The sequence below is a fragment of the Helianthus annuus genome, chromosome 10, assembly GCF_002127325.2.
Source record: "Helianthus annuus cultivar XRQ/B chromosome 10, HanXRQr2.0-SUNRISE, whole genome shotgun sequence".
Lineage (NCBI taxonomy): Eukaryota > Viridiplantae > Streptophyta > Magnoliopsida > Asterales > Asteraceae > Helianthus > Helianthus annuus.
Window position 1 is genome coordinate 75,766,660 of NC_035442.2, and position 16,119 is coordinate 75,782,778.

Consider the following 16,119-nt stretch of genomic DNA (forward strand, 5'->3'; position numbering starts at 1 on the left):
AATCGAACATACAAGACAAGGCTATAATCACCACGAGAAATAAAAATGGAGATATCGGGTCGCCTTGCCTTATACCCTTATGACACTGAAAATCAAACGTTGTGGCTCCATTAACCAAAACAGAGGTCCTAGCCGATGCCAAGATGCCATATATCCATCTACACCGAAGCTCTGGAAACCCCATTTAAGACAAAATAGAGATCACAAAATTCCAATTCACGTTATCATAAGTCTGTACAAAAACTAAAATAGTTGCAACAAGAAACGCATTTACAAATTACAAATCCCAATAACTTTTTTTTATAAACTAACAAGTATATTAGATACTTGACACTTAATTACTTGACAAATATTGGGGCAAGTACCTGACGTTGTTTTACAAAATTATCTGATGATATGGCCTGAAGGGATATGGTCCCAAATCTCGCACCAGGCTTGGGCACGGGTGACCATCACCCGACTCATTACCCCTACCGACAAGGACTCACCTACGTTCGTGCGGGCACGTGCGAACCCGGATTACTTTCCCACTCAAGGAAAGATGAGAAGGCTCACCTTGTGTATGAAAATGGGTTTTCGCCAACACAAGACATGCGGTAATCGTTGCGGTTACCACACATAGCGATGCGATCCAGAACCGCATCCTTTTGTCGAGACAGGTGAACTGACACTTTGACTTCAGTGACCAAATCAGCAAGTGGTCTGCGTGGGCACTGATAGCAGCGGTCAGCTGACCGCCCAATGCGCAGCTGCCTAGCCCACATGCATGAAAAACTGGTAGACAGACAGACAGACAGCACCAGCAGGACGTGGCATCACCCCCGAATGCGCCCAACTCTCCCGTGACATGCGCTCCTGACACACCTACAAAAGGCTATGCGTTGTCAGTCTGGTCCTATGTTCATCTAACACCCCTTTAGGCCCTTCTCCTTCACTCTTCAGCTATAAATACCCATCCCGAACTAGGTTTGAGGTAACACTAATCTGCTCTCTCACACATACTACTTAAATACTTATTTTTCTCAAAAGCAAATACTTATTCTCATGCCGGAGAGTGGTAACAAGGAGCAACCCCCACCTCATCCTCCTTGTTACGAGTCACGATGTGTTTCCTTGTGCAGGAGACGGATTAGAGGACGACCCTGCCATCAATCGAGGAAAGAAGGGATTAACTGATGTAGTGGTAATACGATAAACGAAGATCAAACACGTTGATTCTGTGAATGCCCGTGTTGTTCTTCCCCAACCCCAAAATTCAACCCAAAGGGCTCGGAATTTGAAGTGAAAAACTGTTTTTTCTCAAAATTCAATTCTGATCTTTCATTTCACTAGGGCAATACATAAATAGAAACGGAAATTCAAAACGGGCCTAAAAAAGACAACGGGCCAAACACAAGCCCAAAAACAAAAGGCCCAAAATACTTGAAAAAACATAAAAATGGAAAAAACTAATAGAAATAAGCGTTTTTTCGGCACGGACGATGACCCAAACCGCCAAAGGCCGTTTGCAGCAAGTTAGAGCTCGTTCTCCCGTTCGTTTTGACTGGTCACACGCCCCAAACGGACCTTCGTAGCCCAAGTTAGAGCCATTTCAGTGAAGCCCCTTTTGTGACGCGATCTTGGGCCTCCAAGTACCGGATGGCCCGCTCTTCTACGCTTGGGCCCGCATCATTAACCCTACTTGACGAAGCTCGACCCGTGGACTAATCCTCGGATTATCCACTGCTTCATCATGGCCATGTTTGGCTTAGCTTTTCAAAAAAACTTATGACTTCTTGGAAAAGTCAGTTAATAAGGTGTTGTTTGTTTTTTCAAAGAAGAGCTTCCTGACCTCTTTTGTCTGCGTGGCGCAGACCACGCGTAGACATTTGGGTCTGTAGTCTGTTTGTTTTCTCGAAGACCTTTCATTAAAAAAGGTCTATGCGTCCTCTTTTTGGTGCAGACTTGGGATGTTCTCTTCTCACCTCTTCTTATGTTTCACTTCATCCTGAACCCAAAAAAACACACAAACCCTAGCACACCTTCTCTTCCACCACCTCTCCTCCACCCCAGCCGCCACCTCCCTCCTCACCACCGGTGCCGCCACTCCTCCTCCCTACTTCCTTTTAGTCGCATCGATCAGCACTGAAAATGAGTACTTCGCTGAATCTAGAAATGCAATTATTCCAAATAGTAAATTTTGTTCATATATCAAAACTTTCAAAATAATAATTTCTTCTCAATTCTTAAATCAATCCAATGAGCCCCACAATTAGCATCAATCCTTGGTTGGATTTAAATTGTATAAACCAGTCGTTGGTTTTTTATTTAAATTTAGTTGGTTAATAGTTATATAAAAATCAAAATATATAAAATGGTTTGGTTTATAACTTATACTCTAAATTAATCAAACTGAACGGACCATAGGACTTTTATCTATTTAGTTTTTTTTTTTTTTTTTTTTTTTTTTTTTTTTTTTACATGAGCTTTTAGTATTTTTAAGTTGGATTAGGTGGATATTTGAGATTTGCTTAAGAATACATGGAATCGGCCTTTTAAGTTTTAATTGTCGAAACATAGTTGCTTCTTTGTTTCTATACACATAAACCGTGAAATTAACCCAAATCATTGGTAACGGTTTGGTTTTGATTTTATGAATGCTGGAAAACTCTTTTAAATTTAATAAATCAGTTTATTTATATTTCTGTTTAATTCAGCACCTTGCAGAAGTTAAAAACAAACAGTCTTCTTCTTGCAGAGGTTTGGTCCACCTCTTCTGCTACAGATATCTGCAGACAGGGGCAGACCTACCCTTTGGCCAGGGTGGGCGACCGCACCCCTTGAAAAAAAAATTTAGTGTATATTTTAGGCAAAAAAAAAATCGACCGCACCCCTTGTATATATGGTTAGACATCTCATCCGCACCCTCAAAAATAATTTATGGGTCCGCCACTGTCCGCAGATGTGGTCCGCAGACTGCAGATGTTTTACCTCTGAAAAAACAAACAACACTTTAATTACAATTCCGGTCAGATAATCATCTAATGCCAAACACATTTTAACTTTGAAAAAACGAATAAGCTAATAAAACTCGTAAAACTCGTTAATACAATACAAGAAGAAATAATAAAAGATAATAGTAATGGAGCAGACGAGACGAGTTTGATGGTGGACCGATTTTTGACTACTGTGATGCATACACGATCTGCCTGCTGCTGCTAAATCACCTCAGTTTTCGCTTTCTTCATCATGGAAGGTACCCAATTTCATCTCTACAACTCTTATATTTCTATTTTTCCTTCGAAATTGATCTACATTTGACTGCTTTTTCTTGACCTAATTTGCCATACGTGACGGTTTTATTGATGAATTGTTTAAGGTTAGGTGTTTGTTTATCAGAAATATGAACACACAGATCCATAATCTCGGGTGAGTAGAGGCAAATTGTTTCATAATTATCTGCAAAACACTAGAAGAAATTTTGACCTAAGTTAGTCTAGGGCATGAAGTTGATGTTGGAACCTGTTACCTGCCCTATTGAATAAGAATACTTGCTGAAATTAGATCTTGATGTTAGGGTGTGTTTGCTGGATACTGTGGTTAGAAATTTCGGGCGGATGAAACAGATGAAGTGAAAGCAATATTGCCTTTCTTTGGTGGAAATAGTCAAATTGCATTAGTTTGTTTCTTAGATGGAGAAAAATCACATCAGATTCTTATAGATGTTTACACATTTTTCATCGGTTAACAATTGAACGCATACCTAAGTTCTTGTAGCTCTTATGGCGGCTAGCGACTGCCATTTTTTTAAGTGTGTTAGGGTAGATAGAGTCGTCCTGGATTTCCCCGGCTCAATTTAGTTTTTCCCCGATTCGGGGGGACGGTGTTCCCATTTTCTGCGACTCCTTTTCCCCGATTGATTGTTTTTCATCTTTGCATTTCTCCCATATTAAAATTCCATGCTTTCAACCCCCATTTTCACCGATTTAGGAATCGGGGGAACGCACTCTGTGTGCCCTTATACCTTTATGGTCATTTTGGAACAATTTCACTCATACAAGCATGGGATACGCGAATCTTTGCTCGCTTATCTATTTTTACTGATGTATCACTATCACTATCAGCTTTTACGTTCGATAATAATACAAATAAAATACCAGAAATATATGCTAGACTAATCAAATTCAGGGTTTTTTTTGTACCTTTCCTAAAAAATGACTTTCCATATCCCATAATAAATGATATGCAAACCAGATCTGTGTATATACGTTTTTACTCACATAACTCATGGTTTATTTACAAGTTTCAGACTAAAAATGATACGTGAGTAAAGATAGAGATATGAGTATAAAGGTATGTGTAATATAACACACTCGGGAAAATTGGTTACTTTCGTGATTTGCTCTAATATTAGTACCTAATTTCGTAGACTTATATTAATAGAAACAAAAGCAATAGGTAGCTAATAATAATAAAAAGAAGACATAAATAAAATTCTACAAACTAGCCGCCTCAATAGTCAGTGCTCGGTTTGGAGAAAGCTCAACCGTGATTTTAAAGGATGTGGAAATATCTTGAAAGATATGGCGCTTAACATATAAAAGTTTAGAACAAGTCTAGATAAGGCTTGGCAGCTACAACTGATATGCATTTTCATTGAATTTCTTAGAAAGTCTGCAAGGACCAACACATACCTGTTTAAGTTACAACTTGCTCCAATTTAGAGACAGTCGTCTATTGTTAATTTAGCCAAAACATGATTTGTAACTCAGTAGTAACTCTTTGATGATGAAAAGTTGCACCCATTTTGTGCTTTATGTTGCTTATTCACCTGTTCCCTCCCTTGTTTGTTATTCAGCTTAACATGCTGCTAAGACTCGGCCCATTAATATGCTTTTAGGACTCAGTCCGGTAATATGTCAAGAATGGCATTAGGACTCGCCACAGGAACAAGGTCAAGTGCTCAACTGTGCCTTTTAGAAGTAATCTTCTATGAGTTGCTAGAAAACTCGAAGCATGGGGTTATACCCCTAGTGATTATTTTTTTTAAAATTTTTTTTTTGTGCTAAGCATCTTGGTTGATTACCTAAGTTACAATTCTATTGGGTTCTTGTGAAACAATACGCTACACTCTCTTCATAATTACAAGTAGGATTTAGAGATTGATGAAACTAAGTAATTAGGAGAGCTGAAGGTTGCCAAGGTTGAGAAAAGAAGTTGTAAACAGTGATATGCACAGGTGGAGTATACCTAAGCTGTGAGATAGGAGGGCATGGATGGGCACCACCCAGGGGTTCACCTTTTAAAGTTAGCTTTTGGTCCCTGAATTTTTTTTTTTTTTTTTTTTTTGTAAACTGATTTTTTTTTAGTTTGGAATATAAGGATTGTTACTGTCAAGGGATGCCATGTATGATTTTAGGCTAATGTTGGAAATATACTGTACTGATTTTAGGGTTACTTGTGAAGAGTTTTCTATCTTAGTTTATTAGATCTCTATTTACTCGTTGTATATTCTTATCCCATCTTTTTCAGTATTACATCTATTGCTTCATTTTGTTTATGGTATGTTGTAAAAAGACCCAAGATCTTATCATACAAAAGAAGTAACAATTATAAACTAAACCCTAGGTTTGCCTTTATAAAGGTGTCTCATTCATCATCACTGGTACTTGCCATTGAAATTGTTTGCATAGTGAAGATATGTTGCATGAATGAAGTTTTGCAAATAGACTTAAAAAGGGATGTTAAATCCAAAAATCTACATGTATCAAGAGGTTGCATATACCTTACCAAGTAATGCAGTTTTGGCGAATGCTGCTTTCCTGTGGGTCGGGTAGATTAGAAGGTAAAGAATTTCTATAATTGTGCTTAGTAAACGTGAGCCTAGAGCTTCTTGTGTGCTTTTATAGGTTATCTCAAGCATGAATGGGTTATTGGTGTTATAATCCTATTTTACTGAAGCACTTTATTTATGTGGATGTCACGGGAAGTCGGGCCTTACCTGTGAAAAAAAATTTAGTTCTTTCAATAGGAGGTATCGTTTTTGATCCATTTACTTATAAATGGGTTCATTTTATCAACAGGTAAAATTGAAAGAATCAGCTTACATCGAAACTTATCAAATTGGTCATATGTCGCGGTTAATTTTTTTTAAGCATAAGACCTCCTAAATCACAAATTTTATAAACAAGTTCAGAATTTCAGACAAAAAGTGATTCGGGTCAACCCAACCCAAAACAAAAACACCTGTTTTGAGTACTAGGGACGAGCATTTGGTACTACTGTACTATGTATATATGGTACCGGTACCCATTTTCCCCGTTTTTTCGGTACCAGTATTTACGGGTAAAACACCGGTACCGATACCGAACCGGTATATTCGGCACGGGTACCGGTACCAATTTTCCCCGTTTTTCGGTACCAGTACCGAAGCTGTCCCCCCCCCCCCCCCATTTTCCACATCTACTCTTAATCATTGTTTTTGTGAGTACTATGAATTTTGATGTCTAGTTCTCTGTAAAGTATACTGACATAAGAAAAGGCATTATGGCTACAGATAGTGTCATTGTTATTGGTTTTTGTAACCACAGTAATGTTGTTATAGTTCTTTTGGATGAGGAAGTTAGTTAGTGAATCGCGTTGATTATATTGCAATCAATGCATTTATAGATTCTTTATCTTTTGCCTTATAGAGGTTAGCTACAAGCAAAAAGTCAAAATGTGAAGATTGACCATGTCTATCATATGCAGGTGGGTCAACGGACCAGGAATCAGTAGTGTCAGGGACGAGAAAGTCAAGTATTTCTTCAGGTGGTAGGGTTCGGGAACAGTTTCTCCATAGATTCACCGACAGTCAGATCTTTATCGCAAATCTCGAAGACTGGTTTCAAACTTTATCAGAAAACTCATTCGACTTTGATGTTCCTTTCGATTTAATCAGTCTCCAAAAGTTCGATTACGCATTAGAAAGCGCTTCGTTTCAGCAACTAATTCGAATGCCCAGTGCTGCTTATGCATCCGCATCAAGCACCATGGAAGCTACTGCGTTTCTTGCATTAGAAGATTTCCTACATGCAAGCGTAAAAGGCTTATGGGATGCGTTTTGGGACCAAGACGAACCCTCGCCTTTAACCGTTGCATGTCTTTACGATGCGAATTTCAAATTCTATCAAGCCGAAAAAGCGATCGCTAACGGAAAACTTGGCGGTCTTTGTGCCACTGCTGTCATGGTCAACAACCCGAGACACCCGCATGGTAAATGGCACGATATTCTTGAAATAACACTTTTAAGGCCCGAGATCGGAAGCCTTACGAAGGAAGGTGAAATTACAGTTCCGTCCCTGTCGATTTTGGGTGAAGCTCTGTTTTACGGCTTACGAATCTTGTTATCGAGAAGTATCCGTAGATCAAGAAACCCTTCGGTTTTAGATTCGGTTTTTGTTATTCTAACCGATTGTCAGTACGGTGGCGTTGTGAAAATCGAAGGAGATTTGACCAAATTCGATTTTGATGTCAATAATGTTTATCAGTGTGCTGCTGAATGGATCATGAATTATTCACGGGTTTCCGTCACCCCTTTCGATAGAATCTGGAATAAGCTCGGGAACGCCAATTGGGGGGATATCGGTGCGTTACAGGTACTTTTTGCGACTTATCATTCAATGATGCAATACGTCGGAATGCCAAAAAATTCAATCGAGGATTTAGCCGCTGATCATAGTTCGCGTCTCCAAGCAAGAAGAATCGAAAGACGATTGGGAGAAATGGATATCGGAACAAACGGAAACGGTTTATTTAAACTCCAACAACGCAGCGTTTCACCAGAAATCGTTGAAGTACAAGAAGAACCCGTCAACATCGAGCCTCGAAAATCGGTTAAACTAGAAGTGGGGTCCGTTTTGTTTGTCGAAGATTCAAATCGGCAGAAAAGTTATCAGATTATTGAAGTTTTGAGCGACGGTGAAATGCCATATTACATTGTTTCGCTAACTGAAGAACTGGGAAAAAGTTTGTTTTTATACGTCGGTTCACACCCGTCTCAGCTTGAACCCGCATGGGAAGATATGAAACTATGGTATCAAGTACAGAGACAAACAAAAGTATTTTCAGTTATGAAACAAAATGGTTTATCCAGCAAGTATTTACCGCAGTTCGTCATGTCGGGTAAGATAATACACCCTGGACCATGTCGAAAACCGGGCCCGAGCGGGAACTGCGACAACCCGTGGTGCGGGACGCCGGTTCTGATCACGAGCCCGGTTGGCAAAACAGTAGCCGACATGATCAGGTTGGGTCAATTCGGGTCAGATGAAGCTATTAGATGTTGTCACGATTGCTTATCGGCTCTATCGACAGCTGGCACTGCTGGCATTAGACATGGCGACATTAGACCCGAAAACATAATCTGTGTAACGTCAAGTACAACGCAACAACCTTACTTTGTGTTAGTCGGGTGGGGTCACGCCATTTTGGAGGAAAGAGACCGGCCCGCTATGAATCTTCATTTTTCATCGACATACGCGCTTCAAGAAGGAAAGTTATGTTCCGCGTCTGATGCAGAAAGTCTCGTTTATTTGCTTTATTTTTCGTCGGGCGGGGAATTGCCCGAGTTAGATTCAGTTGAAGGGGCGTTGGAATGGAGAGATAGTTTTTGGTCAAAACGGGTAATTCAGCAAAAGCTCGGGGACATATCTGCGGTTTTAAAAGCGTTTGCTGATTATGTTGATAGTCTATGTGGAACACCGTATCCAATGGATTACGAAATTTGGCTCAGAAGATTAAAACGACATCTTAATGAAAACGGGAAGGAGATCAGCACATCGAGTTAGCGGACTCGTGCTCACAAAGCAAGTAGAAAATGATAATAATTGAATGGTGAAGTCGACAAAAGATTAAATTTTGTGTGGTATATTTGTTGAGAACATAGGTATATATACTCAAATTTAGCTTTTGTTGTGGTCTAGTGGGTTTGTTTTGTTAATTTATTGTATCAACCAACTGTGATTGAATTTAGGTCAAACGTTTGACTGCAGCAGAGATGGTCAGAATCTGCTATAAAGACTTGTACTTTAAAGTGGTCTGGTTGTGGTACTGGTAATGTTTAATTTGTTATGTAAAGATAGGAAGTCAAGACAGTTTTATGTGTTATCGGTTTGAGTTATGTATAAAAGGATCCTTGAAATTTAATTGTTAAATTCTGAAACCTGTTTTTAGGGCCTGTCATTATGGTTGGTTAAGAAATTATAATGAGTCAACGAAACCTTTTCTATTACAAATTCATTTTAATCCGAACTCGAGGAAGTACAATCATAGAGATTAAGGAAGTACTAAGATTTCTGATGAAGAATTCTTTTGCACTATGTTTCTCTCTAAGACTGGAGGGTATGGGGAGGGTTATCCCCATGAGGATGGGCGTAGACACCACATCACCATCCTCCATGGGATGGCCCTCCTTACATTTTGAAGGGGTGGAGGATGGACCTACCCCACATGATTTTATTTTTATTGTTTAATTTATTTTATTTGTTTAATTTTTATTGTTTAACTTTTTTATTTGTTTAACTTTATAAAACAATTCAAAATTTAAATAAAAATAAGACATAAAAGAAGATAATAAAATCCATTACATAACATAAATAAAAATTATATAACCTAAAAAAAAATTACACTACCTAAAATTTATAAAAAAGACTAGATTTAAAAATTTATAAAAATTACACTACTCGCTATCGTCTTCGTCACCGTCCCCGTCCCCGTCGTTTGCGTTGTTCCATATATGTTCTACCAAATTGGATTGAAGGTTTGCATGCGTGAAATCGTTGGTTAGCGAGAACGAGTTTAAATCCTGTTGTGCCGGATCTACCGCGACAGTATTCCCAATAGATGCATTCTCATCATACTCACAAATCGCCCGACCTTCGTCTTCAATAATCATGTTATGGAGCAAAATGCAAGCATACATACAAAGGCGCAACCTCTTCGGTGTGAACGCACGTGCCGGTTGATCAATGATGGCCCATTTTTTTTTTGTAGAACACCAAAACAACGTTCGATGTCTTTTCTTGCAGCTTCTTGACGCTTGGCGAATTTTTTCTTTTTTTCGTCCTCGGGATATGGAATAGTCTTGACAATTGTAGAGTAAGACGGATAGATTCCGTCAGCAAGATAATATCCGCGTCTATACTCAACCCCAGAAACTGAAAAACTGGTGTCCAGACCGCGTCTATACTCAACCCCAGAAACTGAAAAACTGGTGTCCGAACCGATTCCATTAACGACATCGCTAAAGATCGCCGATTGGTATAGCACGTTGAGGTCATTAAGTGAACCAGGGAGACCAAAGAAAGAATGCCAGATCCACAAATCTTGTGAGGCCACGGCCTCAAGTATTAAGGTTGGATAGCCGTGATCACCTCGCGTATATTGGCCTCGCCACGCATTCGGGCAGTTCTGCCACGCCCAATGCATACAATCAATGCTACAGAGCATTCCCGGAAACCCGTGCCATGCTTCATGAGCTTGGTACAACTGTTGAACATCATACACGTTTGGTTTCCGCAAATATTTTTTGCTATACAGTTTCACCACATTATGGCAAAACCGATACAAACATTCCCGCGTAGTTCTTGGCGACATCTGTAAGTACTCGTCCAAAGCGTCGGCCACTGTCCCGTACGCCAGTTGGCGAATGGCCGCAGTACACTTTTGTAACGTGCTGAACCCTTCATAACCACGAGCATCGGGTCGTTGCGTGAAAAACGGATCTTGCCCCGCCAAATCATCAGCAATGCGTGTGAATAACAGGCGACTCATTCGGAACCTTCGTCTGAAAATCTCGGCATTGTAAAGGGGTGCATCCGAAAAATAATCGTTCACCAATTTCTCGTGCGCTCCTGTCGTAAAAAAATATAAATATGAGGAAATAAGGAATAAGGATAATAAAATTTATTAATGATAAACCTTGGCGGTCTCTGTTAATCCGTAGTCGTCTGGTAACGCTTTCAGACGAGACGTCTTCCTCTTCCTCCTCCATAATAGCACAACGTTTGCGTAAAACATCTCCTCTTCCTCCTCCGAAGACGAGGATCACCAAGAATTAGATTGCATTGTGGGTGAAAAGATATTTTTTTATAAAAGAATGGTATAAAAATGAGAGTGTTTTGGGTTGAAAGTGGGAAGAAAATGGTGAAATAATGGTATAAAATGAGAGTGTTTTATAGAAAAGGGGGTATTTTTTCAGTAACTAGCCGTTATAGCGGCTATAATTTGAAAAGGTGGCACGTCGAGCACCTCGTTGGGGAGCCGGAGTTGACGCGCCGTTCCTATGGGGGGCGGTGTGGGGGTGCGGCGCCGGGCCACGCCGTGCCTAAGCCGGCCCCCATACCCTCCAGTCTAAAATAATAGAGATTACTGTTTGTTTTTTAAGAGGTAAAATGTCTACAGTTGGTCTGCAGACATCTGTAGAAGAAGAGGTGGAGCAAACCTCTACAGTCTGCAAGAAGAAGACTATTTGTTTTTTAACGTATGTAGAGTTCTAAAATGAACTGGTGGTGGTGTATGGACAGTGGTGGTGGGTGGTCGTGGTGGTGCTGGACAGTGGTGGACATGGATGGGGACGGGGACGGTGGGTGGTGGTAGACGGTGGTGGAAGTGGCTGAGCCAAGTCTGCACCAAGAAGAGCTCGCGTAGACGTTTTTTAACGTCTTCGGAAAAACAAACAGTCTCCAGATGACAAAGTCTGTGCATGGTCTGCGCATCACATACAGAAGAGCTTGCGCTGATCTTTTCTAGAAAAACAAACACCATCTAAGGAATTACAATCATCTTCTGGTAGAGATCATCTTTAACTTCTTCTGTGACCATTAAGGAAGAGATAACAATTATAGAATGTTTACAAAGTAGAGTATAATTGCATGAACTATTGTTGATATGAATAATCACTTACGAGATGTATGTGTTTTTAGTATTGGAAAAGGTATAGGTTTTTAGTATTGGAAAAGGTAAGCTAAAGTGCTTGAAGGATGGTTGCTTAAATAGAAATATGAGAGAACACAACAATGAGCTTGGAAGGAGGGGCTTTAAAGAGGATGATGTGGCAGGTGGAAGTAGAATAATGTCCACGCCTTACCATTGACCGTACAATGCTTGTCTCCTTTCATTTCTAAAAAAATGTGTTAGATCGCAGCAAGTAAAAAACTGATTTTTTATTTTATCTCAAAGAGAGGATATTTGACTTGGAAAAATGAGATGGAATATTGCTTGAATTGGTAAGCATTTTTCCTGATAACAAGAAAATAAAACTTATTATCATTTAGCTGAAATTTTATATCAAGCAAAAAGGTACAAGGAAACAATGAAAAAGATTACATGACAAGCTATGTATTTTGAATCCAGTCTACCCAAGTGACATTTATTTCCTTTCTCTATTAATATATCACCAAAAGGAATAACTTAATAATAGAACCAACAAGAAGTTCTTTCAACTATGGGTGTGCACGATTCGGTTATTAGTATTATCCGTAATCGTAACCGAAGTCATCGGTTAATCGGTTTGGTTAATTTGGTTAATTTGTCGGTTTTCGGTTTTCGGTTCGGTTCAGTTAATTTTCGGTTAATAACTAATTCAAACAAGGGCTAATTTTTTTGCTTAGGATTACATGTAATGGAGGTATAAATACATAAAATAGATGTATAAATACATGAAATAGATGTATAAGTAAATGAAATGAAGGTATAAATGCATGAATAGATGTCCAAATAAATGAAATAAAGGTATAAATAAATGAAATGAAGACATAAATAAATGAAATAGAGGTATTATTACATGAAATGAAAGTATAAAACATGAATTACATGAAATAGAGGTATAAAAGCTAGAAATATAAAAAAAATAAATGACTCGGTTCGGTTAATTTCGGTTAACCGATGGTAAAAAAATATCCGTCATCCGACTTTCGATTAATTCGGTTTCGGTTAATTTTGGTTCGGTTTTGTCGGTTTTCGGTTCAATTTCAGTTAACGGTTCAATTGTTGAACACCCCTAAGACTATCCACTATCACAACCTAACCCAACCCAATCTTTTATTAAAATACTAATTTCTCTCTCTTTCACCTACACAACCCAACTCAATCCAATTTTTCACCCACTATCACAACCCAACCTAAACTAGTATTTTACTATATAAAGAAATAGAAGTTAAATAATAAAAAAGTAAAAAAAATTAAATATTATAAAGAAATAGAAGTTAAATAATATAAAAAAGAATAAAGAATTAATATTATGTTGGTTGTTGGTTGCAACCATTGGTTGCCATACCAACCTGGTTGTGCATAAATTTCAATTATTTAATTAAAATAATTTCCTACAATTTTATCTTATTTGCCAAGTGACAACCGTTTGTGCAATTTAGTCACCATAGTGGGTAGTCTAATTTCAACCCACCATTATCAGTGTTGCTAAATGTTGTTACTCAGACATATTAAACCAACATCATCGCCTTTCACAGGCCTTGCTTACATTGGGTTTCACAGGTTCAAAAACAAAAATAGGCTCCGCTGTTTTCATTTACTCATCTAGGGGAACACTTATCTACATGTTAGTCTACCTTCATGATATTATTGTTACCGAAAATAATATAGAAGCCATCAACAAATTCATCATACAACTCGGTTCAAAATTTGCCTTAAAGGGTGGACGGGGTGGTCGCGGCAAGGGGTGTGGCAAGCCTCTTTGTCGCTCGGGGAACACCGCCGCCACCTATGTATGCCACGCGGGGAGGAGATCAATCGGGGTAAGGTTTCCGCTTGCGGGGAGAAGGGTGGCTGCCTTGATTTGACCGTTGGGGACTTGATTCAACCAATCATGTTTTTTTTTTTGTTTTAAATGGTTTGGGGGAAACCACCCTCTATGTTTTTTGGGCAAGAGGACAGAATGAGAGGGGAAATGATATGACACAATATGATTGGGTGGGTGAAAATTTCTCACTATCTTATTAGGCATGCACCCCTTACACCCTAAGGATCTTGCTATCCTAAATTACTTTCTAGCTGGGTCGTCTCCTATTTGGGTTCAATCTCCTTCTCTACTCGCCTAAGATTGAGCTCCTGCCACACAGTAATACCCTTAGCTCGTTAAGAGGGGAATATGGGGGTTTCCTTTTTAACTAGGCTCCAGCGTGAGAATAAGTACTGCCCTAAGGAAGAAATAGTGTGTGTTGTAGGTGAAAAGTGAGGAGAACAGAATGGATAACCTGAATGATGAAGGGTCCTATTTATAGCCGGTGGGTGAAGGAGGGAGGAACGACCTTGCCAGCTGCTATTGGGCGTCAGCTGTCTGACCAAGGGGAATATCCTTTTGGTCTCCTCTACTGTGGTCAGGATAGTGGTACACGTGACACGCCTTCGTCGGTCCATGTAGGAGGACTGGTACTGCAGCTGTCGGTCTGCCCCCAGGTAGTGTTGCAGGTCCACCTGGCGTTCGGATATTGGTGACACGTGTTGTCCTTCTTGTCTGGAGGAGCATCTTTGGTGCCACCTTGACGTCTTCCAGAAGGTTCTAGAAGCTTCTGGATTTACTTGCTGATGTAGGCGCCATGTTGGACAGAAAAAAGTGGCGTGGTACCTGCCATGTGTACATGGAATTGGGACCATACCTCTTCAAGTCCCCCCCCCCCAAGTCCAGTGTGCCTTCTAGTTGAGTTAGTCGCCTAGGAGGGATTCTCTTGACTTATAAGGTGTCACGGCCCTAGCCCCGGTTTGACCCGGTCAAGAGCCGCGGGACAGGAACCCCGTGGTTTTTAATTTAGGCGACAACGGAAGTCTTTAATACAGGATCTTTTATTACTAAAAAAATGTCCGTTTACTTTATTTACATAATTTAGGGATAAAACCCTGTAATTTACAATAAAGTGATTTCACTGGGAAATCTTTATTTTACAAAACATGTTTCTTTATTTATTTATATTGAGCCACTTCCTTAAGCTTGTAGTGTATACAAAACCCCACATACCAGTTGTAATGAAGACTACAAAGACTTAATCCCTGTAATTATAACTTTGAAAACAAACATGATTTTGAAAGCACGTTTAGTAAAAAGAGAATGACTCACATTGCAGATTTATGCGGGCGGAGTTTAGTCTAATGATTAGCCTGTTTAACCTAATTTAAATAACAATGCACACGAAACTAGGTTAGTAACTAATACAGCATTTACGACAATTCACAAGATTAAACCCTCACAACTAATGACAAAGTGCGATACTTAAACATCCATCGAATTAACGACGAATGACAAAGTATAAACCTAATTTGAGCAGCACTTAAACATTCGTTGGATAGTTTCAATCGATCGGACGTTGAACCGTAATAGCGATCGAGTTATTACCCTGTTTATCGCGGCAGCGTTTAGTGATTCGTGTGTGTTTATAGTAATCTATGTATATCTCAGTGCATGAAACGAAATTTTACGTTGAAACAAGCAATCTGATCAAGTCCCAGGCCCCCCCTATTTATACCCGAAATTTAACCCGCCAGCGAGTCGCGGAGGGATCCTCTCCCCCTGTCGCGTATCGCGGGGCGTGTCCCCCTAGCCTAGGGTTGCTTCGTCACTAGTATAGCCCTGGTGAGTTGATAGAACGAGAATTTTCGATTTAGACAGCGAATTCTAAAGATAATCGTCAATTAGGGTTTACCCCATTTGAGTTTTAGGGGCCCTGATCCTGATTCTGAATGTTCTGAAAATTTTAGGGTTTATGCAGGATCACTTGGGTTTCTCAATTAGGGTTTCCTATTGGACAATTAACATAATAAATAATTATTTTAGTGAGAGTTGCTACATCCTCCCCACCTTAATAAAAATCTCGTCCTCGAGATTTACTGAAATAGATGAGGGTATTTTCGCTTCATTTCTGATTCCAGCTCCCAAGTGTATTCTGGTCCTCTCTTTGAATCCCACTTGATTTTGACTAACACTAGTCATTTGTGCTTGAGAAACTTAATCTTTCTATCTTCTATCTGCAATGGTTTCTCCACAAATTTCAGCTTTTCATTTACCTCTGTATCTTGAAGAGGTACTACCAGGGATTCGTCAGATAAACATTTCTTAAGGTTGGATACATGAAACACATCATGTATTCCAGCTAA

The 16,119-nt window shown here is 39.5% G+C and overlaps 2 protein-coding genes across 2 annotated transcripts; one reads left to right on the forward strand and one right to left on the reverse strand.

Moving 5' to 3' along the window:
* The first annotated feature begins 3,079 nt into the window (after positions 1-3,079).
* On the forward strand, positions 3,080-9,196 carry LOC110884887. Its single transcript, XM_022132596.2, has 2 exons — positions 3,080-3,235; positions 6,730-9,196. The coding sequence occupies exons 1-2, from the start codon at positions 3,229-3,231 to the stop codon at positions 8,805-8,807; spliced, it is 2,085 nt and encodes a 694-aa protein (XP_021988288.1). The 5' UTR covers positions 3,080-3,228; the 3' UTR covers positions 8,808-9,196.
* Positions 9,197-9,697: 501 nt separating this feature from the next.
* Positions 9,698-11,011, reverse strand: LOC110881505. Its single transcript, XM_035978212.1, has 3 exons — positions 10,939-11,011; positions 10,185-10,871; positions 9,698-9,900 (listed from the first exon to the last, which is right to left on the reverse strand). Exons 1-3 carry the CDS (start codon positions 11,009-11,011, stop codon positions 9,698-9,700), a joined length of 963 nt encoding a protein of 320 aa, XP_035834105.1.
* Positions 11,012-16,119: the final 5,108 nt, after the last annotated feature.